General features: G+C 39.8%; 1 protein-coding gene across 1 annotated transcript in view; it reads left to right on the top strand.

Moving 5' to 3' along the window:
• The window catches only part of ERBIN (erbb2 interacting protein), a 137,676-nt gene that overhangs the window by 74,774 nt on the left and 35,344 nt on the right, over window positions 1-27,558 (top strand). The window contains exons 6-14 of the mRNA XM_054177740.1: window positions 2,564-2,642; window positions 3,373-3,462; window positions 11,617-11,673; window positions 19,424-19,487; window positions 21,575-21,649; window positions 22,820-22,964; window positions 24,679-24,751; window positions 26,762-26,891; window positions 27,253-27,368. Of these exons, the coding sequence (XP_054033715.1) occupies window positions 2,564-2,642; window positions 3,373-3,462; window positions 11,617-11,673; window positions 19,424-19,487; window positions 21,575-21,649; window positions 22,820-22,964; window positions 24,679-24,751; window positions 26,762-26,891; window positions 27,253-27,368 (829 nt within the window). The remainder of the gene's footprint in view (window positions 1-2,563; window positions 2,643-3,372; window positions 3,463-11,616; window positions 11,674-19,423; window positions 19,488-21,574; window positions 21,650-22,819; window positions 22,965-24,678; window positions 24,752-26,761; window positions 26,892-27,252; window positions 27,369-27,558) is intronic.

The following is a 27,558-nucleotide window of genomic DNA, read 5'->3' as shown; positions in this document are numbered from 1 at the left end:
CTGGTATATATATGAAAATATAAAACTTTTTCCCTCCCTTTTGAATACGTACTACAAACTTTACATGTATTTCCTGCTGTCATTCCCAAATTACTGCTTTTTTGAATGGTGGTTACCATTTATCTATACCAAAGTCCTGGCTTTAAGAAGAAGCAAAACTAAATTTGTGGGTGGCTTCACTATTAGCTTTCTCATATTGGTGCTATCTCTGTTGTTAATTTGTTGTTTAAACCGTTGCTGCCTCTAGGCAAATATGAGACTACTGTGGAGTCCTCTAGTTCTGTACAAAAGCATGATGATTTAACATGTCTGTATTTGGATAGATAATATTTTATTTGGCTTATTTTTTTGAGAATAAGTTTACACAGACATTCTTCTTTCTAGCAGATTGATATGGGATTTTTTCTAGGTAGTTATCACAGATTTAAGTCTTCTGTGCTTCAGTGGCAACTAATATTAATATTAAAAACATGAGATTTGACGTATTGGAACAGAGCAATCTTTCATCCAAGGACTGAGCCAAGGCCAGTAGTGTGACAATCTTTCATAAAAAATCAGCTTGAAGAATCTCTTGATGTGATTCAAACAGGAGAAATAATGGCCCACAGCTCTACCTCTAAAGAAGAGTACAGATAAGGAAAGCAGTGCTTTACTCTGGGTAATGTAGACATATATTTTAAGAAGGTAAACTGGTAACACCAGCGATAAAGAGGTTTTGATGTACTTTTTTAGGCAATAGAAGACCACTTCATACAATCATATGTAACTTCATATATAACAGACATCCTTTGTGCTAGATTTTTAGTACCTGCCATGGTTCAGGATACCGTGTCATGTTAGATGCTTTCTGTCTGGATATTCTTGCTAGGTGAAAGAGGCTTCTGGATACAATTAGAATTAAGATAATGTATAATTTAACCTTCCTGAAAATGTTTCTCAATACAAAGTTTATATGGCCACAATAGGGAAGGTACATTTCTGTCATTTTATAATCTTTCTTTAAAAACGTTTTTGTACTTGAAAATATCACTACTGCTTTCCAGAAATGAAGCTTCATTGCATTATAAGTATTACATTTTTTTCATTTGATTTTTCAACTGTGGGAGTAATAAAGTTAGTTGAATCAGTATCTCCTGTTGTTTTCTGCTTTGACTCCACTGAGCCCCAGTAAAGATCACATGGTGAAGCCATAAATATAAAGCCATGTTTTATTTAGATGTGTGCATATGTAAGAACACACATGGTAGTAAACCAGAATTTTTCCTGGTCCCCTCTGCTTCTGTATTTTTACTGTTCTTGAGTTCAACAAGCTGTTTCCCAAAAGGATCTGTGATACATAGAGGTATTTAAACACCTGGATTAACTCTATGCCTTAGTGTGTCTTTCTTGTCTTTCACCTCTCAGTAACAGTACAACATCTGGTATGAGTCAAATGTAATAGTTTCAACCATTTACTGTGACACGTTCCTGTGAAGAGAGACTTTAAAAGCCCACTTTGTCAGAATTGATGCTTCTGCTTAAGGTGAATTTATGGACAAGTCACCATGGTTACTCAATGTCACCAACTGACTTACTGTGAAAGTGTGTGTTTTGTGACTACTTTTCTTGTCATGTGGTATTTCAGCCTTTTAAGTCTTAATGTACCAGTTCGATCTTGTTATTGCACAAACACAGAAAGAACCAAACTGTAAGCTAACATCAGAAACTCTGTAATTTCTTATGTAAGCAAAAAACTCTACTTAGCAGTTGATACCCCTTTGGTTTTGTGTGTGTTTTGATATTCTGAAAGCAGATACATGGAGAGATGCAATCAAATCCCATTTTCCAGTCTGAAGGAGAAGACACACTGCCATTGTGTTTCTCTCTGCAGCTAGACTGCAAGAAAGTTATTGTCACTTGGAGCAGCATGAAATTTCACACTCACTAGCCTGAAAGCAAGCATCCACAGAGTATAATTTCCTCCTAGTAGTCTCCTTCCCTGAGTTGAGGCTGCCCTCTCTGCATGTCTCACAAAGCACTCTATAAGTAGACACAATTACATTTTTTTAATCGAAAGGCGAAGAGCTAATATTTCTGTTACCTGAAACACCCAGTTGTTTAAAAACTGCTTTTATTTTACAAGCACTTTAGGTTTATGTTCTTTTTTGTTTTAAGACTGCATTCTTAATCCAAGAGGAAGGATTGCAGTATGAATGCTTGTCATGCTTAGAAAAAGTTTATTTAAAATAAACCCAGCTGCTTCAAGGTGTAAGAACAATGTAGTGCTACATTACATAAGCAACTTCATCTGTGATGATCATGTTTTTATTTGGTTTTATTGTATAGTAAAGATTGAGGTGAAACTCTTGGGCAGTAGAATGATTCAATACTGATTTCCTACTGATGTGATGTATTTCTTTAATGAAAACTGAAATATGAAAATGAAATATTAGAGAACCAGTCGACTGGTTGCTAAATTAATTGAAGTTTGTATGGCTAGTTGGTTTATGTGTGTAATTTTTTATGCCTGTGATAATATCTAATAATTTAAGACTGTTTCCCTGCCTCTCTCTGTATCTTGCAGGCATACAGGAGTTTCCAGAAAACATAAAAAACTGTAAAGTCTTGACAGTTGTTGAAGCCAGTGTAAATCCAATTTCAAAGTAAGTTTTCCATATTTTGGGGGTGTATTTTATCTTTTGTGCAAACACTGTAGAATCTCAATCTTGCGCCAGACACATGCCAACATTTGGACGCGTGAAGTATCTTCATTAGCCTTATTGCAGCTGTGTCACTAAAGGATTTTGCTCAAGTTAATAGGCTGTGTGGGCAATTCTGTATTACATCATGTGGTTTTCTCAGCTTGAAGTCCATCATTCCCTGTGAACATAGAGAAATCTGCAGTTTTCTTTCTTAATAATTAATTTTACTCTATAAAGTTTGTAATACTGTTTTTCAAGTGTACCTTCTATGAGTAGCTTTCCCTCTTGTCTTCCATAGTGGCAAAATGAATTTGCCAGAAGTACCACTGCCAGAAATACAAACTTTGCTTGCTAGGGGGAAAAGAAGGTGTTGTGTAGGTTTTCATATATCTTACTGTATGTAATGAGTGTCCCCTCTACATTGGGTGTCAGAAGATCACAAATACATAGCAAGATTTCTTTTGTTGTTTGTAATTTTTATTACCTGTAGATATTGCTCTCAATTCTTAAAAATAATTTTGAAAGAAATTTTGTCAAGGAAGTAACAAGTAACAATTTCATAGAAATTCTGATTCACCTTCATGTTATTGATATGCAGTACTTCAATACTGTGCTGCTGTTCCAGAAAATATGGCTTGGTACTCTGAATATAATTGAAACAGAGGCATGACATTACTTTATTTCTATATAGGCTTCCAGATGGATTTTCCCAACTGTTAAACCTAACGCAGCTGTACCTGAATGATGCTTTTCTTGAGTTTTTGCCAGCCAATTTTGGCAGGTAGGTTGAACTTGAAACTTAACACCTACATTTAGTTTTAAATTTACGCAGAGCAGTTTTTGCTGCTTCTCAAGCAAAGTATGAACTACAGGAGGGAAGAAGTGTACATTAACAATCCATTTATGCCATATATTAGTTACATTAAAAAAACTCTGCATATTTATCACCAGTTTTAACTGGGACAGACAGAATGCTTATGAAGAGTCAAGAAATAAAAATAATTTACATACTTTCTTCTTTTACGGCACAAGTTTGGTAAGTATGGCAGAGTGTATTTAGAATGCAGGTTGTTTATCATTTCATGCTTGGAGTGAAGCAGCTAATGATATTTGTAATTCCACTTGCCCTCTCCTAGATGTATTAGTTTTATTAGTGATCTGTGATCAGAGTTGATGGCCTGTTCTTCTATGTCCAGTTATTAGTCATTCCCTGATGGAGGATTAGAAGCACTAGATCTGTCATACACATAGTTAACAAAGAAGCTGCTTATGATGCAGCAGAAGTAATTATCGTGCTTCTTTGTAGTACAGTAAGTTTGTGTTGGAAAAAGCCCTCATTAAGGCTTAAGATGCATAGTCTTTACTTGTTGGCATTTTAAAGATTACCTATACTTTTTACCAGTCTGTTTTTAATAGTCCAACCGAATGACAGTATTTTCTTGTTTAAAAACAGCAGCACTACAGAGGAAATTGAAGACTTCTGCTTGACAGAATTGGTATTAAGCATAGTTAATCTTACATACAGTTTTAAAACAGCCCTGTTACAATTTTTTCTGTATCAGTGTCTGCTTCTGTAATGCTTAATGGTTAGGGAAATGGTGAAGTTATTAATTACTAAGAGCTCCCAGCCCCCCCCCCCCCCCAAAAAAAAAGGAGTTACTGAAGGGATCTTGAAAGCCAGTTCTCCAGTGTAGTGCAGTGTAGTGGCTTTCTGAGTAGCTATGAAGAATTTAGCCTTGTTTTATTTTGAAATATATAAATAGTGATTTCCAATATTGTAGCTTATAGCTAGAAAAATTAAACTGAAATTAAGTTTTCTCATCAGCTGCTCTAAAATCAGGGTTAGATAATGTTTAGGTCAAATAGGTTATAAACCAGTGACTTCATAAAATATCTCTTCTAAGTAAGGTTCTGAACCCTCTGAGTATGTTGTAAGTAATCAGTCTGTCACTGTACAACTTTTCAACTTGACAATGCAAACAATTTTTAACTTCAGGATATGGAAATTTTTAATTTATTTTTTTTTAAACAAAGGAACAAAAATGCTCTAGTAGAACCCTTTGGGATCTTTAGAGCATTGTTGGTGATTCCCGTAAAGGACAAACCTACAGCTTCTCCATTTGATGCATTAACCGTTCTGTGTGTGGCCTTAAAACTGTTACTTTTCATTACATGGGAACACATCAAGTAACTGAGTTCAGCTGCCTGCTCATACTGGCAGCTGTGGGCAGTAGTGCCTCAAAAATTTAGCAAACACCATACTGAAGCTAGCAAGGTTTTTGTTGTATTAGTATATCTTGGAATGAGTTTCAGTTTGAATCAATCTTCTTGATAACAGAGGATGAGAATGTGTATAGGTATAGTTAGAACTAAAATTGAGATCTTTTAATGGTTTGTGCCATGCTATGATTATCTATTGTTTCTCTTGGAAATATCTGTGGTTAAGTTCTGGTGTGCCAATAGCTGGGTTTGGAGCTATCCAGTGTTATTTCCCATGTGACTGACTAATGCATTGGGCAGCTCAGTTAGAAATAGCTGATGATTCTGCAAGAAATCATGAATACTTGGTGCTTGGCATCTTGTCCCTTTTCTATTTTTTTCAGATTCTACAGCTCTTTTCCCTACAGTGTGCTGGTAATTCACTTTTGTCTCTGACTGTCCTTTGTGACATTAGCCAGCTAGAACATTTTCCCTGACCTTTAAGACTGCTGTTAAAAAATAGTGATCAGAATAGGCCCAAAATAGGTCTTACACCACTTTTGTCAGTAATGTTTAGCCTGATGCTTAGGATTCATGTAACGGAAACTGCTTGTAGTATGTCCATATGCCATTCTATTACATTCATCTTCATGCTTTACTCTCACCCTTGAAATTTGTGTTAAAGCTTTATAAGCTAGTGAGGTCCAGATTATCTAACATTTTTTCCCCATCTGTATGAGCATTGCATTCAGGTAGGAATTAGGACTTAACCTTTGCAGAAAGGTGTCAGGCCCATTAGATCAACTGAAGCACATTTACACTAATGCACGCAGCCTGGGAAACAAACAAGAAGAGCTGGAAGCCATTGTGCATCAGGAAAACTATGATATAGTGGCCATCACAGAAATGTGGTGGGATGTCTCACATGACTGGAGGGCCACAATAAATGCCTACAAACTCTTCATAAGGATAGGCAATGAAGGAATGTTGGGTTGGCCCTAAATGTTAAGGAGTGTTTTGATTGTCTTGAACTTAATGATGGTGATGATAGGGTTGAGTGTTTATGGGTAAGAATCAGGGGGGAAGTCCAATGAGGCAGATGCCATGGTAGGATTCTGTTACCACCCAACCAGGATGAAGAGACAGCTGAAATATTCTTTAGTTATCCAGGAGATGTCTCCTGATCACTAGCTCTTGTTCTTGTGGGGGACTTCAACTTCTGTGATGTCTGCTGGAAACCAAACACAGCAAAGAGGGAAAAGTCCTGGATGTTCTACCAGTGTACAGTGGATACCTTCCTGACATAGCTGGTGAGGGAGCCTGCTAGGGGAGGAGCCCTACCTGCTTTTTGTGAACAGAGTAGAACTTATGGTCAGTGTCATGGTTGGGGGCTGTCTTGGGCACAGTGATCACAAAATGTTCGAGTTCTCATTGTTGAAGAAGAGGGAAGCCAGTAGAACTGCCACCTTGGACTTCCAGTAGTAGACTGTTTCAGAGACTTGGGAGGCACCAAGTCCAGGAAGGCTGGATGCTGCTCAGGAAGGAAGTCTTAAAAGCACAGAAGCAGCCTGTCATCGTATGCTGAGAGTTGTTGGGGAGAATGCTAGCCTGGCTGAATAGAGATGATTTAGAGAGAAAATGAGCTTATGGTCTTTGGAATAAGGGACAGGCTATTCAGGAAGACTACAAAGTTGTTGTGAGGCTATGCGTGAAGAAAGAAGGGCCAAAGCCCAACTACAAATTTATCTGGCTTCAGCTGTTAAAGAGAACAGGAAATCCTTCTACAAATGTATTACAACAACAGGAAGACTAAGGATAATCTTTGTCCTTTGTTGGATGCAGGGGGGAACTTACTGGTCAAGGATGAGGAAAAGGCTGAGGTACTCAGTATCTTTGCCTCAGGATGCCCTGAGCACTAAGATAAGGATGGGGAGCAGAATGAATCCTCCATAATCCAAGAGGAGATGTTTAGTGACCTGTTGCTCCACTTAGACATACAAAAGTCTATGGGGCTGGATGGAATACACCCAAGGGTACTGAAAGGAGCTGGTGGAACTGCTCTCTAATACACTTTCCATCATTTTCCAGTAGTCTTGGTTAACCAGGGAGGTTCCAGCTGACTGGAGATTGGCAGATGTGATGTCCATCTACAAGGAGGGCCAGGAGGAGGATCCAGGGGAACTGCAGACCTGTCAGTCTGATGTCAGTGCTAGGGAAGGTCACAGTATCACAGATTCACTAAGGTTAGAAGAGACCTTGAGGATCATCGAGTCCAACCTGTCTCCACAGACCCCATGACTAGACCATGGCGCCAAGTGCCACGTCCAATCTCCTCTTGAACACCTCCAGGGATGGTGACTCCACCACCTCCCTGGGCAGCACATTCCAATGACAAACGACTCTCTCAGTGAAGAACTTTCTCTTCACCTCGAGTCTAAACCTCCCCTGGCGCAGCTTGAGACTGTGTCCCCTTGTTCTGGTGCTGGTTGCCCGGGAGAAGAGACCAACCCCTTCCTGGCTACAACCACCTTTCAGGTAGTTGTAGAGGGCAATGAGGTCACCCCTGAGCCTTCTCTTCTCCAGGCTAAACAATCCCAGCTCCCTCAGCCTCTCCTCATAGGGCTTGTGCTCAAGGCCTCTCACCAGCCTTGTTGCCCTTCTCTGGAAACGTTCAAGTGTCTTGATGTCCTTCTTAAACTGAGGGGCCCAGAACTGGACACAGGACTCAAGGTGTGGCCTAACCAATGCAGAGTACAGGGGCACAATGACTTCCCTGCTCCTGCTGGCCACACTATTCCTAATGCAGGCCAGGATGCCATTGGCCCTCTTGGCCACCTGGGCACACTGCTGGCTCATGTTTAGGCAGCTGTCAATCAGCACCCCCAGGTCCCTCTCTTTTTGGCAGCTCTCCAGCCACTCTGACCCCAGCCTGTAGCTCTGCATGGGGTTGCTGTGGCCAAAGTGCAGCACCCGGCACTTGGATTTGTTAAATGCCATGCCATTAGACTCTGCCCATCTGTCCAGTCGGTCGAGGTCCCTCTGCAGAGCCTTTCCACCCTCTAACTGACCAACATCTGCTCCTAACTTGGTGTCATCTGCAAATTTGCTGATGACTGACTCAATCCCCTCATCCAGATCATCAATGAAGATGTTAAAGAGGATGGAGCCCAGTACTGATCCCTGGGGGACACCACTGCTGACTGGCTGCCAGCTGGATGTGGCACCATTCACCACCACTCTCTGGGCTCAGCCCTCCAGCCAGTTCCTAACCCAGTACAGAGTGTTGCAGTCCAAGCCACAAGCTGACAGCTTAGACAGCAGTTTACTGTGGGGGACAGTGTCAAAGGCCTTGCTGAAGTCCAGGTAGACCACATCCACAGGCCTCCCCATGTCCACCAGACAGGTCACCTGATCATAGAAGGACATCAGGTTGGGGAGGCAGGACCTGCCCTTCCTACATCCATGTTGGCTGGATCTGAGCCCTTGGCCATCCTTCAGGTGTGCAGTTATTGCTGCCAGGATAATCTGCTCCATCACTTTCCCTGGCACTGAGGTCAGGCTGACTGGCCTGGAGTTTCCAGGTTCCTCCATCCGACCCTTCTTGTGGATGGGGATCACACTGGTCAGTTTCCAGTCATCTGGGACCTCTCCAGTGAGCCAGGACTGGAGGAAAATGATGGAGAGCGGCTTGGCCAGCTCATCTGCCAGCTCTCTCAGCACCCTAGGATGGATCCCATCCAGTCCCATGGACTTGTGGGTGTCCAGGTGGCTCAGCAGGTCCCGAGCTAATTCCTCATGGATTTCCGGGGCATTACACTGCTCTCTGATGATATTATTTCAGTAGTGTTAGAGTGTTGTTTTTAATTTGAGAAGCTATGTGAAGGGGAACCTCCAACAGTTGTTATCTGATGGCAGGTAGTGCTTGCAGTGCTGGGTGATGTTGACATCTGTTCTTTTTCAAGGTGACTGTTGTATTCTCTGGGTCATTCATAGGCTCAACAGAATGCTACTTTCAAATTCAACCAAAAATGAGTGAATGAATAGTTTTCAGCATTCTGGTTTTTTTGATGAAGTTTTTTGTCTCTGTCCCTACAACATACTATTAAACATGTTCAGGAGAGGCTGATCAGAGGTCCCAGAAGACTGGAAGCTGGCCAATGTTGTGTCCATCCACAAGAAGGGCTGGTTGGATGAGCCAGGGAATTATAGGCCTGTCAGCCTGACCTCAGTGCCAGGCAAGATTATGGAACAGGTCGTCCTGAGTGCAATCATACAGCACTTACAGGATGGCCAAGGGATCAGGTCCAGCCAACATGGATATAGGAAGGGCAGGTCCTGCCTGACCAACCTGATCTCCTTCTATGATCAGGTGACCCGACTGGTGGATGTGGGGAGGCCTGTGGATGTGGTCTACCTGGACCTCAGCAAGGCCTTTGACACCATCCCCCACAGCAAACTCCTGGCCAAGCTGTCAGCCCATGGCTTGGACAGGAGCACGGCTGGAGGGCCGAGCCCAGAGAGTGGTGGTGAATGGTGCCACATCCAGCTGGCAGCCAGTCACTAGTGGTGTGCCCCAAGGATCAGTGCTGGGCCCCATGTTCTTTAACAACTTTATTGATGATCTGGACGAGGGCATTGAGTCCATCATCAGTAAATTTGCAGATGGCACCAAGCTGGGGGCAGGAGTTGATCTGCTGGAGGGTAGAGAGGCTCTGCAGAGGGACCTCCACAGGCTGGACAGATGGGCAGAGTCCAACGGCATGAGATTTAACACATCCAAGTGCCGGGTTCTGCACATTGGCCACAGCAACCCCATGCAGAGCTAGAGGCTGGGGTCAGAGTGGCTGGAGAGCAGCCAGGTGGAGAGGGACCTGGGGATACTGGTTGATGGTAGGCTGAACATGAGCTGGCAGTGTGCCCAGGCAGCCAAGAGGGCCAATGGCATCCTGGCCTTCATCAAGAACACTGTGGCCAGCAGGAGCAGGGAGGTCATTCTGCCCCTGTACACTGCACTGGTTAGGCCGCACCTTTAGTACTGTGTCCAGTTCTGGGCTCCTCAGTTTAGGAAGGATGTTGACTTGCTGGAACGAGTCCAGAGAAGGGCAACAAAGTTGGTGAGGGGTTTGGAACACAAGCCCTCTGAGGAAAGACTGAGGGAGCTGGGGTTGCTTAGCCCTGAGAAGAGGAGACTCAGGGGTGACCTTATTACTCTCTACAACTACCTGAAGGGAGGTTGTAGACTAACGGATGTTGGTCTCTTCTCCCAGGCAGCCAGTACCAGAACAAGAGGACACAGTCTCAGGCTGTGCTAGGGGAGGTTTAGGTTGGATGTTAGGAAGAAGTTCTATACAGAGAGAGTGATTGCCCATTGGAATGGGCTACCTGGGGAGGTGGTGGAGTCGCCATCACTGGAGGTTTTCAGGAGGAGACTTGATGGGGTGCTTGGTGCCATGGGTTAGTTGTTTAGGTGGTGTTGGATTGGTTGATGGGTTGGACGCGATGATATTGAAGGTCTCTTACAACCTGGTTTATTATTCTATTCTGTTCTGTTCCATTCCATTCCATTCCATTCCATTCCATTCCATTCCATTCCATTCCATTCCATTCCATTCCATTCCATTCCATTCCATTCCATTCCATTCCATTCCATTCCATTCCATTCCATTCCATTCCATTCCATTCCATTCCATTCTATTCTATTCTATTCTATTCTATTCTATTCTATTCTATTCTATTCTATTCTATTCTATTCTATTCTATTCTATTCTATTCTATTCTATTCTATTCTATTCCTATTCTATTCCTATTCTATTCTATTCTATTCCTATTCTATTCCTATTCTATTCCTATTCTATTCTATTCTATTCCTATTCTATTCTATTCCTATTCTATTCTATTCCTATTCTATTCACTAAGCTTGTTTTTGAGTCAGAGTACTTAATGCTCTCTTTTTTGTTGTATGAATGATGTTACTGGGTCACAGGAGTTACAGTTCTGTCTGTATTTAACGCAAACTCTGACTCTGCATTTCATTTAACAAAGAGATAGTCTTGTCACTGGTCCTGATGAAAAGAATTCTACCAGGGATGGCACATTGCTTGAATGTCAGCACTGCTTTGGACTTACCTTGGCCTAGCAGTTGAGTTTGGCATTTAGAGGTTATTTATCCTGCAAACAAGGACTTACTGAAAGAAAGGTCTAACTGCCTAACAGTCCAAATGGATTAAGAAACCAACTAGGATGGTAGCATGGAAAGAAATCCAAAAGGAATTTAAAGTTGGATTTTTATAACTATGTGTGAGACCTCAAGTGATGAGGCTTTTTATATCAAATGGTTTAAGACATTGTCAGTATTAGAAGTTCAGCACCTTAAACTTTCTTCTGTTATTCCCTGTGTACTTCTCCATGTGCTGATAGCAAGTACCCCAGTAAATCCAGTGAACAGCTTTAAAATCTTTGGGATGAATGAAAAGAGATGTGTTCAAAGAGGTGCAGAAAAGCAGGCAAGATTGTTTGTTTGCTGCTTTATCAAACCCCAATGAATGAACTAGTTTAAAATTAAATGCACATTTCAGTATGTATTTATATTTCTACAGGAAAAATAGTTCAAGCTTGTAGAACCTTTTTTCTTTTATTTTTTACTTTTTCCTAATTCAGCAATATAAATATGTTCTGATACTGCTTTTGTCATAAAATGTAGTGTATTGTGCTAATTTGTTATGCTTTTCTGTTACAGATTAACAAAACTCCAGATATTGGAACTTAGAGAAAACCAGTTAAAAATATTGCCAAAGTAAGTATAGAGGACATTTATTTAAACTGCTTCGGAGGATTTTTCCCTGTAGCATGTAGTGCATGCAGAAAAGTATACGACAGCTTAAAATGTGTAGCTAAGTAACTGGTCTAAGGTCTCAGGCAGAATTTTCCAATTGTACTGCTGAAATTGTATCTGTCTTCAGTCTGACTTTTGTGCCAATTCAGAGATTCACCTAGAGTTACGTATTTTTAGGGTTTTTTTGCCTTTTTCATACAGCTCTGTGAACTTATGATCTACTTGCTGAGCTTTTAAGTCATCATCTCAGCAGCTTAGGATGGTAATTGATAGATTCATAGAATGGTTTGGGTTGGAAGGGACCTTAAATATCATCTAGTTCCAACCTCCCTTCCATCACCATCCTCCACTAGACCAGATTGCTCAAGGCCTCATCCAGCTTGGCCTGAAACATCTTCAGGGAGGGGACATTTACAACCTCCCTGGGCAACCTGTTGCAGTGTCTCGCCACCCTCACTGTAAAGAATTTCTTTCAAATATCCAGTCTAAATCTACCCTCCTCAAGATTAAATCCATTCCCTGTCATCCTATCACTACAAGACCTAGTAAAAAGCTCCTTTCCCAGCTTTCCTGTAGTCCCCCCTTTGGGTACTGGAAAGCTGCCCTAAGGTCTTCCTGGAGTGTTCTTTCCTCCAGACCTCAACAGCCCCAACTCTTATAACCTGTCCCCAAAGGGTGCTCCAGCCCTCTGATCATCTCATGGCCCTCCTCTGAAACTGCATCAGCAGTTTGATGTCCGTCTTATGGTGGGGATACAAGAACTGGACACAGTACTCCAGGTGGGGTCTCACAAGAGCAGAGTAGAGGAATTGCCTCCCTTTCCTGCTGGTCACACTTCTGTTGATGCAGCCCAGGACATGGTTGGCTTTCTGGGCTGCAAGTGCACATTGCCAGCTCATGCTGAGTTTTTCATCACCTGACACCACAAAGCCCTTCTCGAGACTACTCTCAAGGCACTCCTTGCCCAGCCTGTATTTGTGCTGATAGCTGATGCTTCTTGCACACTGAATCTGGTGCTTGATTACAGTTCTGATGGCTGAGTGTCTGAGCTGTAGGCCTTGATAATTAAGATCATTAAATCAAAGGTGGAGTTGAGATGTTTGCTCCTAATCACTGATGAAATGTGATTCACATGACCTGAATAATTTTTTTAGTTTAACATACTTCAGGGCTGAAGAAAGTAACAACTCATTACAGTGTTGCATGGAATCGGTTATAATGCACCAATGGTACAATACAACAAGCTTGTTTAGCACAATGTGGCATATTTGTCAGTATGTTTTCTGTAATAGTGAAATAATTGAGGAAATTCTTCCTGCATTTGTTTTAACAGTAAATCCAATTGTACCTGTCTCAAGATCTAGGATTTTTCTAAACCCTGCCTTGCAGCTCTCACTTATTTCATCCAGCAAGTCCAAGCTGATAGTTTTGCAGTCTCCGCTGTTTCTATGAGCTAGAGCAATGCTCTAGATTTTTTTACTTTGACCTTGGAAGTCTAAATATGTTAACAGAGTTATAAGACATCAGTGAAGAGAGGAAGAAAGTTCTTAAAAGTCACATGTGAATAACCAGCTGTGGAGTCTTGAGTATCTTGTGGTGTACTGTAACAGGGCTTCTCCTTTGTCAACATAAACTGGTAAAGAGAGTTACTGGTTTTGGTGGAGGAGGAGAGGGGTTAGTGCTTGAATATTCACTTTGTCCACCTTATTTGGTAACAAAGACTTGGCTGCAGTAGGCTGAAGTGTGAGTTGCTACGCCTTCAAGTGCAACAGAAAATTTTCTCAATGACTTTAGCTAATGTTAGAATGTTTTTTGTGGGAGTTCTGTTTGGGTGGCTTTTGTCCAGGTTGCAACCATGGCTGAGTCCCTTCTTGAAGTGCCATGTGCTTTAAGACATGACTAAGGGGTATGCACTATCAGAATTCCCTTTTTGTGTGCCTAGATACTGTACTGTGGTCCCTGCTGTATAAAGATGGAAGAACTTGTATCTGCAATGAAATGTATAACATCAGAAAGTATGAATTTAAATCTTAGAAGTATGAAGCATTCTACTCATTTGTGTGATTTAAATACTCCCTATTCTCCCTTGCTCTTCCTCGTATCACTAATTTTCAGTAGGAAAAATTAAAGGCCATGTAATTTTGTCAGTAGCTCTGTAAATTAAGTTACTCCCAACTGAGGAAAAGTAGCTGTAATTAAAACTTAGAGATAATACAGATTTTGTTTATAAAATTACTCTGACCTTAATTGCTGTAATTAACACTAATAGTATGAATTATATGTGATTTAAAAAAAAAAAAAAAAAGAAGAGTAGTTTACAGAGGTCTCTTGTAGTGGTAAGAGATGCTTAAATACTGTAATGTATTTAAGCCAACTTCTACTGAAGTTGCTGGGAATTTTATTTTTTTAAATTTTTTTTTCCCCCTGGAAAACTGAACAGCAGCTGTCATGAAGATGTTCTCTATAGCACCTCCATAATACTCTACAGTATAAGATGAGCTGTCACCTTTGTTATTCTCTTCTGGTATTCTTGTGGCTCAGTTAAGGGAGATCAAAGCTATTGAGGTGATGTTGGGTTTTGTTTTTTTGGTTTGTTTGGTTTTGGTTTGTTGTTTGTTTGTGGGTTTAGTGGGGTGGTAGTGTTGCTTAAATTAACCACAGCAAAATGCATCTTACTACAGTGAGGTGCTAGAAACATACCTTGCATAGGTGTGACGTACACTGGGGAGAAAAAATTCTTTGTGGTGTCCAGAGTATGCAAGAGCTGAATCTGCCTTTCAGGATAAGGCAACCATGCAGCAGTTGACCTAGCCAACAAATGTGTCTGTGGCCTGGCTTTATCAGTTTTATTAGAGCAGAACCTGATGTGAAATTTGAACTTCTGCAATTTTCCAAACCTAAATATGTGTTTTGAAAGAAACATGCTATAAGTTACATATCACATATAAGTTGTAAGTGGTGTAGAAAACAGAAAGGGTTGTGGGTTTTTTTGAAGCTAACAAGGAGTAGCAGTACATGCTAATATTTTTGCTGTAGAAGACATTTATATTGCCATCTTTCCCTGTCACTCTCATCTTTTTAATATTTTCATATCTATAGCAAATTCTGATGTATTTGTAATCAGAAATGTATATGGATAAATTTCTACAAAATCAGCTAGACCTCTTGCTGAATTAAACATGCACATAATTTTTAACACTGAAGCATGAAGCACTTGAAAGAGTGTTAATGAAAATGGGTAATTAATGCCAACATGCTAAATCAACCTTGCTTGGTGCCAAATTTTACTTGGGGCTTATCTGCAGTCTGGCCATATTATAATGCAAACCAGCTCAATGAAAATATTTCGACTGAAAAGAAAGCAAAAATACACAGAGGCTGTTCTAGAGGCTTTTATATTATAGGTAGATAAAGAATGGGGGAAGTGATGCACTAGAAATATAAAAAGGTTTTGTGTGTGTGGTTGTTTTTTGTTGTGATTTTGTTTGGTTAGTTATTTTGTTTATTTTTTTAAAAAAGCTTCTGTCTGTTGCCTAAATGTCAATAAATAGAGTAACCTTTTTTGAAAGAAGCAAGTTGTTTGAGACTGTAATTCAGTCAATTGCTTATCATACGCACATCTTGACTTGTATGCTACTTGATGTAAGATGTAGTATTAATCTTAGTGAAGCTGACTATTTACCTATCAGAATCTGAGATGTATAGACTACCTGATCTCTTAGTATTGGATTGATTTGACAGCAAGTTCAATAACATTAATTATTTCAGTTTATGTAAGGGATTACATAAAACTGTGTCAAAGACAGAAGTAGGTAGAGCTTGGTGATCAAGTCCATTTTTTTCCCCCAGCCTTCTGTTCCTCTTCCTTTAGCACTAAATTTTCCTGCTACTTTAACATTATTATCTTTGCTTGCATATTGTTTGAAGGTGCAAGTGCTGAACGAGTCCAGAGAAGGGCAATGAAGTTGGTGAGGGGTTTGGAACACAAGCCCTATGAGGAGAGGCTGAGAGCTTAGCCTGGAGAGGAGGAGACTCAGGGGTGACCTTATTGCTCTCTACAGCTACCTGAAGGGAGGTTGTAGACAGGCGGATGTTGGTCTCTTCTCCCAGGCAGCCAGTACCAGAACAAGAGGACACAGTCTCAGGCTATGCCAGGGGAGGTTTAGGCTGGATGTTAGGAAGAAGTTCTAAACAGAGGGAGTGATTGCCCTTTGGGATGGGCTGCCCGGGTAGGTGGTGGAGTCACCATCATTGATTTAGGTGTTCAGGAGGAGACTTGATGGGGTGCTTGGTGCATGGTTTAGTTGTTTAGGTGGGCTGGATTGGTTGATGGGTTGGACGCAATGATCTTGAAGGTCTCTTCCAACCTGGTTTATTCTATTCTATTCTATTCTATAAACAATACAGAAAAGCAAAAATAGATTAGTTGTAGAATAACTGAAAGTGCTATGATTATGCAGGCAGTAGAGGAGAAGAAGGTAACTGATCTTGCAAATAAATCTGTGTAAGTTTTACAGTTGAGCGGTTGTGTTTGCCAGATTACAGACATCTTGTCAAGGGAAGAAGAGGGCTCATTATCAGGAAAATAATTTTGTTACACTATCAGTGTTACATAATATTAATTTTGCAGGTACTTGAGAGAAATTGGCATATATTCACTCTGGCTCCAAGTGGTAAGATCAGGTCCCTTGATGAAAAAATCGTAATAGTATTTCTGTTCTAAAAGTATTTACTTTCAGTAGGACAGTGAAGATTAAGGCGAGAATGATGACATTGGGTATCTGTGAGTCATTAATGATGTAGGAGGGTTGGAAGAGAACACGCAGATTTTGGATTGGACTGGAGTGGAATTTGTGTAGTGTAATTTGGCAGTATGGAGCAGAGGAACTTTACTGCTTAGATTCAGTGAATGTGGTGTTAGCTGTGTAAACAGTTTGGCATGAGAGTTGAATGGTATTATTAAAGGAAGGAATCAGGAAAAAAACAAAAACCAAAACAACACCAAAACCCAAACATTCAGACTTTAGAGTGTGTTGGTCTGCATGGCTGTTTTTGGTTTGGTTGGTGGTTTTGTGTGTCTTTATAAAACCATTGAAATAAAAAGAGAAGAGCTTATGTTGAACTGAAAGAAAATGTTCCATTCATCTCAAGCCACAGTAAAAAAATCCTAGCCTTCTAAAAATTCACTTACATAAGACTGAACATTTTTCAGTTTGTTGTTACCTGCTTGTTTTTTTCTTCACTGTAAAAATCTGTACTTATTTTTAAGCTGATTATTCAATTAAAATAAATATCAAGGCACTGTTATTAAACTCTTGAAATGAAAGGACTATGAAAATATTAAAATAACCCCTTTTTTGGAAATTATAATTTATCAACACTAATATAGTCAATCCCACATATCTGTCTTCTCCCTTAATCTACTGTTTGAGGCTGAAATTTAGATGATCAGTGGGGTTTTGGACTGCCATCTCGCTTAGTCCCTCTAGACTCTTCCACAGTCTAGCTCACATAATTTGAAACCAGAAATCTAAAACCTTTTGAAATTGAAGTTGTCAGTAAAAGTATGGTGTGATGTTGCCCACAAAGTTTTGAAGGCTGCAGAATAATGTGCTAGATTCTTAAAGTGAGCCTGAGCCTTCAGCCGTGCTTCTGGGAGCTGCACTGGGGAAGACTTGTTAGCAACATACGACACTAGAATTGGCATGGTCTCATAAAGCTTTGAGAGTTTCATCTTACATGTTATTTTGGAGGGATTTAGATAATTTTTTAGTATTTAGTTTTTTAGAACATTAGAACTGGAAAAACTAACTTTCACGGTTGATTTACTGGTATTCATCCTATTTGTTAGTCTTGAGAATAAGGGTAAATGTTTCTCAGATTCTTATGGAAGTAGCCTTTTCATGTATTTTTTTCTTATTCTTCTTTGAGACAATGGAAATGTGACTTAAAGGCTTTCCATTAAAGCCTGTATATACTGTGTGCAGTGCAAAAAACATCTTCTCCTTTTGTCTTGATCGTGTCTTTACCTACTTCTGCTAAGTTGCTGTGCTGGGTAGAGGCAGCCCCCTCTCCCTGCCACGGGCAGGAATAAAACACTCAGACAAACGAATTGCAAAAGTGATGAAAGTTTAAATGGAAAGCAGTGAATGTTACAGAAAACCCAAAGCGCAGTGACAAAGGAAGATCCCAAAGCAAACCCAGAGGCATCCCATTCCCACCTGAGGGTACACCCGAGACCCTCAGGGCTCCTTCTTCCCCCTCCCTCTGCTGGGCTAGTCTCAGCTGGCCAGGCCTGAGACTGCCCATCCCCCCGTGGCCTTGGGCCTAGCCAGGCCCAAAGCCAGCAGACATCTCCCCCAGTTACCGGCTGGCGGAGGAGGAAGAAAAGAGGAAGTGCCAGACCCCGCACTGGATCTTATAGTGGTGCAAAGAATTATGGTAGGAAATAAACACAATTTCCTGTGTCCATCCCTCTGGGCTGGACTTCTGGACACAGGAAGTGAACACACCAGGGGGGCACCCAGCTCAAACTGCAACAGTTGCTCATTTGTCCCCAGCATAATTATTGTAATGTCATGGAGATAAGTTCTATAGACAATTTTTTAGATATTATTTCATTATTACTATTAATAATTAACATTCAGTAAATAAGAAATTTTTCAAGAGGATATGACTTTTGAACTGTATGCTCAGACCAACTGTAGCATGTGGAGTATCTGAAGAACATTGAAGCATAGAGCATCTTGTGCTCATGTAGATTTATTAGAAGATATTAGTGTTCATATATTTTCTGATAACATAGAAGACTATTTAGAAGCTCTTACTTAATTTTTAAATAATTTTATAGTATGTACTCACAGTTTATATGTGGAAGTTTTAGGTATTATTAGTTGTTCTGTGGGAATCTAGTAATAAATACAGAACATAATACGAGGAATTCACAGCCCCCTTGGAAATATATTTAAGTAGTACTGCTGTTGTCTGGATTACAAAATGTGTAGAATATGTGTAGGTAATCTTTGTGGGGTCCCCATAGTAAACTTAGAGCAAAAATGTTTCCAAAACACAGCTTGAAAGAATTGATTTTATGTCAGTTCAGCCATTGTTTTAATCTTTGCCGTGAGGCTTAAAGAGTGTTGATGTGTCACAAAATCCAATTCAGTAATTTGATTTGTTGTAGGACTAGAGAAATTATTAGGATTCCAGGCCATATCATGTGGAAGCAACTTTGTCAGCATCCTGGAGAGGGAGAAAGGTGTTGGTTACTGAGATTCATCAGTGGCTTTATCTGTTTTAGCTGGATTTAGGCAGTGGCCTTTCCTTGAGAGGAAGACATGTAGCTGACAAGTCTTTAGCTGGCGAGCACACTTATTGTGACTGTTGGTGAAAAGCTGAAGCACTCAAATTAAAAGTAACTTCATTGTACTCTTTATCATAAGGATTACTCTAGTCTTTAGGTTTTGTAAACTAATCAATAGATGAGCTAGATGAGCTTCATTATATTCCTTGTGTGAAAGTCAGTGTGATCACTAATACAGGCCTGGTTGAACAGTATGTGAAAATTACCTCATTTAGGTATCAGTCTACTTGCAGAACAGCATTGCTACTTAATACTGGTTAAAACAGTATGCTAGTATGAATACAGGAAGATAGAATCTAATTGGTATTTTCTCAAATCTAATTCCTCACTAATCCCCTTCCTGTGCAGAACCATGTCCAGACTGACTCAGCTGGAGAGACTGGACTTGGGAAGTAACGAATTCACAGAAGTGGTGAGTTTTGCCTTACTAACAGAGGTTTTATCTTTTAATCTTTAATTTGTTTTTAATCAATATGAGAATGTAAACATAAGCTTAAGAATTCTAATGCCCAGCAAATATTGTGTATATCTCATACTACTTTATGGTGCCTGTTAAAAAACTATGTGCATATTCTGATGTACAGGAGTATGTTTTTTCCTCCATTTGAAATAATGCATAATGGTTATATGCATTTGAATTACAAGCATAGTTGTTTGGCCTGTAGTAACTTAATTGTGATCATGCATTTAATTTTGGAAGTTCTGTATATGCTGTGGATAAGACACTTTTAGTATTGTCTACAACTTGTTTAGATCCAGGGGAAGCTATACTGATTTTACGTTTGAATATTGTTCAAAATAGTACTTAAAGTAGAGGTGCTGAGGTTTTTCCTTCAGCATAGATCACTTTAATAATGTAAAACTCTACCAAGTCTGGTGCTAAACCATGTCCCTTAGCATCAAATCTAAGCATCTTTTAAACACCGGCAAGGATGGTGATTCAGCCACCACTCTGCAGAGTGTTTGATAACCCTTTCAATGACAAAGTTTCTTCTAATATCCAATCTAAACCTCCCATGTTGCAAATAAAGGCCATTTCCTCTTTCCCTATTACTTGTTACAAGGGAGAAGAGGCTGACACCTCATTACAACCCCCCTTCAGACACTTGTATAGAGAGCAAGAAGGTTTCCCCACAACCTCCTTTTCTCTGGATTAAGCAACCCCAGTTCCTGCAGCCACTTCTCATAAGACTTTTCTTCAGACCCTTCACCAGCTTTGTTGTCTTTATCTGGACCTACTCCAGCACCTCACTGTCTGTCTTGTCGTGAGGACTCCAAAATTTGCAATCACTTAGCATCTCTCTGGTTCTGCACGTACTCTTTTTGGATAAAAGAACTGGAATAGGACTATAGTGGAACATACTGGAATGCCATATCATAAAGTCAGCTCTTGTGTGCCACCAGTAGATCATGCAGAGCTAGCAGAACCCTTGCTTATTTGTATGATTTGGCTGATAGGGAAGTAATTGTTCATTAGTGTTCTTACACGTCTACCCATGGCCATTACTGCTATCATTGCATAGTAGTTATTTGTGTGGGAGCATTAAAATAATGGCTCCAGGCACATTAAGCTATTGCAGCCAGAAACTTAAGTATAGGCTAAAACCTACCCATTATGCTTCATCTTTCCCAGCCTTTTAGCTGTAGGACTCAACTGCTGTAACTTATTAAGTTCTTCTGGTAAAAGCACACAAAATTTGAAATGGCTATTTAATTAATTTTTTTAAATTTATTTTTTATAAAGATGTGTTGGAAAGGTAGTCTTCAGTTAAGATTTTTCTTTTGGAAAATTACTGGGGGTTGGGACTGCAGCTTGTGCAGGAATTCTATATATATTTACAGTGTAACAAAATTTTAGTTTTGTGTTTCACTGAATGTGGTTGCAGCTGTAAAGGTGCAGTAGCACCTGTTTTGTATTACTTTCTCAAGAAGGACGTTTTAATAAGAGAGCACGTGCAACCTGGATGTTGACCACAAAGTGGTCTTTCCCTAGCAATATTGTTCTGATGAGTAGTAGTGGAAGCACAGTCCTACAGCTCACTTTACAAATTGTTTGCTTGTATCATGCAGATGTACACTTTGTTGCTAGAAAATTAAAATTTGATTCTGTTTTCCCTAAATCCACAAAATAACTCTGGTTTTTGAAAAACTCTTCTTCTGAATTGATGGAATTTGAGTTTTTAGACCTCCTTCATGAAGGAGGAAACTATATCCATAACCTTTATTTATTGTGTGCTCCAGTTGAAAAGTAGTACTTTCCCTGAAAAAAAAAAATCCACAACAAACCTGAAACCAACACTTTCTGTAAGGATTTAGTGCTTAAAAGATTTTTGTGTATCTAGTATATATTTGCATTTCAAAAAGTGAATTACCAGAGTTTGATCTAGTGAAAAAAACCTGTATATAACAGTTATAATATGAATAGATTAATCTCTGAAGTTGATTTTGCCTTTCACTGTTTTTAATATGAAGTTTTTTAAAAATTGCTTACTTTTGCAGCCTGAAGTACTTGAACAACTGAGTGGGTTAAAGGAATTTTGGATGGATGGTAATAGACTAACACTTATTCCGGGGGTAAGTTCCCTTACTGCATTAAACATTTTATATTTTAATATAGACTGTCATTTGCCTTGTCAGCAATTGTATATGGTAAATTTGTTATGTTACTTAAAGCCAAGAGGCTAAGTGCCACATAAATGTTTAACTTAGGATTTTTCACTGATCATGATCACATTTGAAAGCTATATACCCCTCACGTAAAAATATTTTTCCAATTCAGGAAAAAGGTCAAAGTCCTAGATCCAATCCTTGACTGAATTTTGAGTTGACTGGTCCTTCCAAAAAAGAAGTTACTTTCTTACACAGCATGTTGTGTGAATTTTTACTGATCACAGCTGTAAAGCAAGTGATACCTGTTCAGGTGCCATATATACAGGGAGAGCAGCCAGCTCCCATGAAGATATTCCATTGACTTTGTCTGGGGTGCTGACATCTCTTAGTATTATGTGGGGTCCAGGCTGAGGTGTTACTGCAATACTTGTGAACCTGTGCTTATGTCCTACTAAAATAGCAAACAAGGATTTGAAATTTGAGAAGCAGTTGGCCTGTTGGTCACACTTAAAATTACTAGCACACTGCTGACATTAGACTTTTTTGCCTGATCAGTAATCTTCCCTACTGTCTTTCCTTCAGCTGATTCTTCCATGAATAGTTCACTGAATGTATTAAACAATTGTACTTTATGGTAAAAGTAAAACTATGTTTGTGAAAGTGATTGCATCATGTCTGTGAAAATTTTGGTATTGTGCACAAACCATCAAACTTATTATTGGTTCATGTGAAAAGGTGATATAAACTTGTATTTTAGCTTCTTTATTCAGTTTACTGCAATTAGAGATCGATTGTTGTTGGTTAGAGGTAGGATAAACTTTTACACAAAAGACATTAAAAGACTTCTCTGGAACCTGGTGATATCCTTAGGTAATCTGTCTGTGTCTGAGGTCTGTTCTAAAGCTTCAGTTACTTCATTCAGGATAACTGATCAAACTGTTGAATTTCTGGCTGAATAACTTGTGCATATCTGCACAAAATATTTCATTATATAACTCAGGTTTTTGCATACAATTGTATTTCAGCACTATAAAGGTTTTCTCTTTCTCTGGCATTACACTTGAGAGACTTGTCAAATCTGCTGGATTTTTTTGTTTGAACTTTCTAGAATAAATTATTTTCCCTTGCTTTTAGTTTATAGGCACTTTGAAGCAACTGACCTACTTGGATGTTTCTAAAAACAACATTGAAGTAGTTGAAGAAGGTATTTCAGATTGTGAAAGCCTCCAAGACCTATTGCTATCCAGTAATTCACTTCAGCAGCTGCCAGAGTCTATTGGTTTGTATTTTCAATTAATTCATGTTTTTAAAAAGCTTGTAGTTTACAGTAATTGAAAAGGCAAATGGCATTTTAGATCTAAGTTTAGACTGATCAAAAGTTTTTGGATAAAGCTGTAATGTATAGGTGTTGAGAAGGGTATATAATTTCCTTTATTTATAAATGATATGACAATATTGATAAACATATTAATAACCTTTTATTAATATGAAAATTGCCAAACTTATCAAAAGGTTCAATGTACAGTTAGACTATACTTACCATGGGAATGTACAGTATTTGGGCAACCATAGCAATTTAACTCTTTCATGCAAACCAGGAGGAATGTAACAGAAAGAGAATACCCCGGGAGCGAAGTGGCGCTTGACCACGAGGCAGGGTGGGGAGACTCAACAAGAACCGTTATGCCAAAAGGGCAGTGAATTAGTTACTCACAGCTGGTTGTACCCAGGTAGGGAGTGCTGCTGCTGTGTATTAGAGGCTTTGGGACACTCATGTGGCAGGCATGGCTGGTTGCTCTCTTCTCTCTAGCAACCAGCACCAGAACAGGGGGACACAGTCTCAAGCTGCACCAGGGGGAGTTTAGGCTCAAGGTGAGGAGAAAGTTTTTCACCGAGCGAGTCGTTCATCATTGGAATGTGCTGCCCAGGGAGGTGGTGGAGTCACCATCCCTGGAGGTGTTCAAGAGGGGATTGGACATGGCACTTGGTGCCATGGTCTAGTCATGAGGTCTGTGATGACAGGTTGGACTCAATGATCTTTGAGGTCTCTTCCAACCTTGGTGATACTGTGATACTGTGAATGCTTCGTGGTCTTTGATGGCTGGTCTGGCTTCAGCAGACAATGGGCTGTTAATGATGCTATTGCGATGGGCGCTTGCTTTGTCCTGGGGAAACTGAGGCATGGCAAAATCTTGGTTGCAAGGAGAAGCAGGCTTGGCTCCAAGTCTTAAGCTTGTGGCTTCTCTTGCAGCTTGCAGTTTGTATGCTCGTGGCTTTATCTCAGGTGCTGGACCAGGCAACTTGAGGCTATGCAACTTGAGGCAGTTTCAAGCTAGACAAGGTCCAAGCAGGTTCAAGCATGCAAGGCTAAGCAAGGCTTGAGCAAGGCACAGGCAACTAGAAATCAGCCTGTATATAAATCTTACCCGAGACTGATTGGACCAATAGAGCACTGATACCAGCACATAGTTACCCAATGGGAAAGGGTTCTGCCAGGCTGTGGCCAGAACACATACCCTTACCACAGATACAGAGTTGTTTACCAGACATGCATGGTCCTGTCGCCTTTGTTCCTTTTGCTGTGTTACCCTGGCTTTCTGTGGGAAGGAGGGGGGAGAGGGAGACCATATCTACACACCTTAGTGTCTGTCTGGGTTTGTGCTGGGCCGTTTGGCCCTACCATGACAATAGGTGAATAATAAAATTTATATTTGTATTGGAATATTCTGGACTTCATACACTATATTATAAATGGCTAAGAAACTGATGATAACAGAGTAAAGAAACTGATAACAAAGTAAAAAGAAGCTTTTTTGTTTTTTTTCTTTTCTGACCTATGACTGGCTTATTTCTTTATGTAGCCCTATAGGTATGTCAGAGAATACAGAAGATGTGGAGTTTTGCCCATGCTCTTTCTTCCCCCTGAATTTTAGTTTATGGTCAATGAAACTCAAGTGTTGGTTTTTTTTATTCACTTTTCCATTTTATTACAGGTTCCCTGAAGAAGGTAACAACCCTTAAAATTGATGAAAACCAGTTGATTTATCTGCCTGACTCCATAGGAGGGTATGTATTTCACCTGAATGCCAGGTTGAATTGCTTTTATGCACACTTTTCTGTAACAACTCCTTTTGCATCTTTTTTTACCTACTTAAGTTAATTTCTTCTGCATTTTAATGTCTTAAGAAAACTGAAAGCAAATGCCTTCATATTTTACTTCTATTTTGCAGCATATATGTTAACAAAAGAATATTCAGCTTTTCAGCAGGAGGTTTTTAATGTTTGGTTTGTTGTTGTTTTTTTTTAAACTTGGTGTCCATAGAATAATTCAGGCTGGATAGGACCTTCAAGATCAAATCAAACCATTATCTAACTGTATCGTAAAGTCTGGTGCAAACCCATGATACTCATAGTGCTACATCTGTGTGTTTTTTAAATACTTCAAGCATGGGGATTCAACCATCTCTCTGGGGAAACTGTTGCAGTGTTTAGTAACCCTTTCAGTGAAGAAGTTTCTTTTAACACCCAATCAAACCTCCCCTCATACAACCCAAGGCCATTTCCTGTTGCCTTATTATTTGTAACTAGGGAGAAAAGACTGCCACCCATGTCACCACAACCTCCTTTCAGGTAGTTGTAGAGAGCAAGAATGTCTCTCCTCAGCCTTCTTTTCTCCAGACTAAACAAATTCAGTTCCCTCAGCTACTTACCATAAGACCTGTTCTCCAGACCCTTCACCCTCTACTCTGCCCTGGTGAGACTACACCTGGAACACTGTGTCCAGTTTTTGGGCTCCCCAGTTCAAGAAAGACAGGAACCTGATGGAAAGAATCCAATGGAGAGCCACAAGGGTGATTAGGGGACTTCAGCACCTTCCCTGTGAAGAGAGACTGAAAGACCTGGGGCTGTTCAGTCTTGAGAAGGGAAGACTGGGAGAGGACCTGATCAGTGTCTATAAATATCTGAAGGGTGGGTGGAGAGGGCCAATCTCTTTTCAGTGGTGCACAGTAATAAGGAAAGGAACAATGGATACAAACTTAAGCATAGAAGATTTCACCTCAACTCGAGGAGAAACTTCTTTACAGTGAGGGTGATAGTACACTAGAACAGGCTGCCCAGAGAGGTTGTGGAGCCTCCTTCTCTGGAGACTTTCAAAACCCACCTGGATGCATTCCTGTGTGGACTACCCTAAGTGATCCTGCTTTGGTGACTGGGGTCTGGATTTGATGATTTCTGGAGGTCCCTTCCAACCCCTAAGTTTCTCTGACTTTGTGATCTCATAACATTGGCCTCAGCCCGTCTATCCAGGTCCTTCTGTAGAGCCTTTCTACCCTCCAGCAGATCAGTTCTCCCTCCCAGCTTATTGTCATCTGCAAGCTTACTGAGGGGGCACTCAATCTCCTTATCCAGATCACTGATCAAGATATTAAGGAGAACTGGCCCAAATACTGAGCCCTGGACAACACCAGTCCTGACTGGCTGAACATATTGTGTTCAGCAATTTACTTTAAAACTTGCAAATGATAGCAAAAACCACTTCAAAATTAAATGCTTTACAAATGCAGGGTGTTTGTTCCTTTTCTCATGTTATAATTAATATAGGTTATCTTTTATTGTCAGAATTTATAAAATACTTGTTCATTGCCAGATTGTTAGATTCATTGTCTCTAACCCTTGAAATTGTTTTCTTGTTCAGAAACTGCACTCAACTTCTTTTTTGGCCATGATCTGTCCCATTCTGAATGTTTCCTGTGATTTGCACTAGCACATTTCCATGTAGTACACGAACACCTGTTCTCACTAAGCATGCTTTTATGAGGACAGTCTAAAGATCTAAAAAGCAAACACAATTCCCACTCCCCCCCAAAAAGGGCAAAATGAACAACAAAAAACCCCTCACAATCAACCAACAAACAAAATCAAAACATGTTTGGACTTCAGTTGTCTTGGATTGCAGAGTGGATTTTTTTTAACTGAATGTGGTATTTGTAATTGATAGTTTCATTGATATCATTAATTAAAATACTCAGTGTTAGATGAGTTTAAGCTGTATAATTGTTCTGGGGATTTTTGCAGGTTAGTATCACTAGAGGAACTGGACTGTAGTTTCAATGAGATTGAAACGTTGCCTTCATCTGTCGGGCAGCTCTCTAATATACGGACATTTGCTGCAGATCATAATTTTTTAACACAGCTGCCATCAGAGGTATGTGTTTAATTACAGAGCTGAAAAGGAATTTTTGCTTTATGTAGTCTGTACAACTGGATAACAAAATGATTCTTGAGTAGAATTTGTTTGTGTATGTTGTTAGAGGAGGATGTGCATACAAATACAAAAGTTTTCAAATAACATTCTGTTTTGTTTTTTTAATTAAGCAAGAAGTTGAAATTTCTTCCTAGTGTATTGAAACTAAATGCTTAATATGTTAGAATAAATACTGTGATACTGTGATACTGTAATTATGCTATGCAGGCAAAAATAGCTATAGTACTAATTGTTTTAAAAACAATAAAAATTTGCACATTTAGTGTTGTGAAAATGAATTAATTCTTTGGATTTTTTCCAGATTGGAAACTGGAAGCATGTAACAGTGTTGTTTCTGCATTCTAATAAACTCGAATATCTCCCTGAAGAAATGGGTGATATGCAAAAATTAAAAGTCATCAATTTGAGTGACAATAGGTTTGTGAACACATTTATTCAAGTGAAATTTGTACAAAATGCTATCATTTAGAGGTATTGTTTTGGGTATGTTATGCTATATTTCCTTACCTCACACACAGCTTAGAAGCTAACTGAAAGGCATGTATTTAATGTGTTGTTGCTGCTTTCTGGATCTTCCAGTTCCATTGTATTAAACCATCTTTATTTT

Source organism: Dryobates pubescens, chromosome Z (genome assembly GCF_014839835.1).
Source record: "Dryobates pubescens isolate bDryPub1 chromosome Z, bDryPub1.pri, whole genome shotgun sequence".
NCBI lineage: Eukaryota > Metazoa > Chordata > Aves > Piciformes > Picidae > Dryobates > Dryobates pubescens.
The sequence above is the reverse complement of the archived record's forward strand: the minus strand, read 5'-3'. Positions and strand labels throughout refer to the sequence as shown.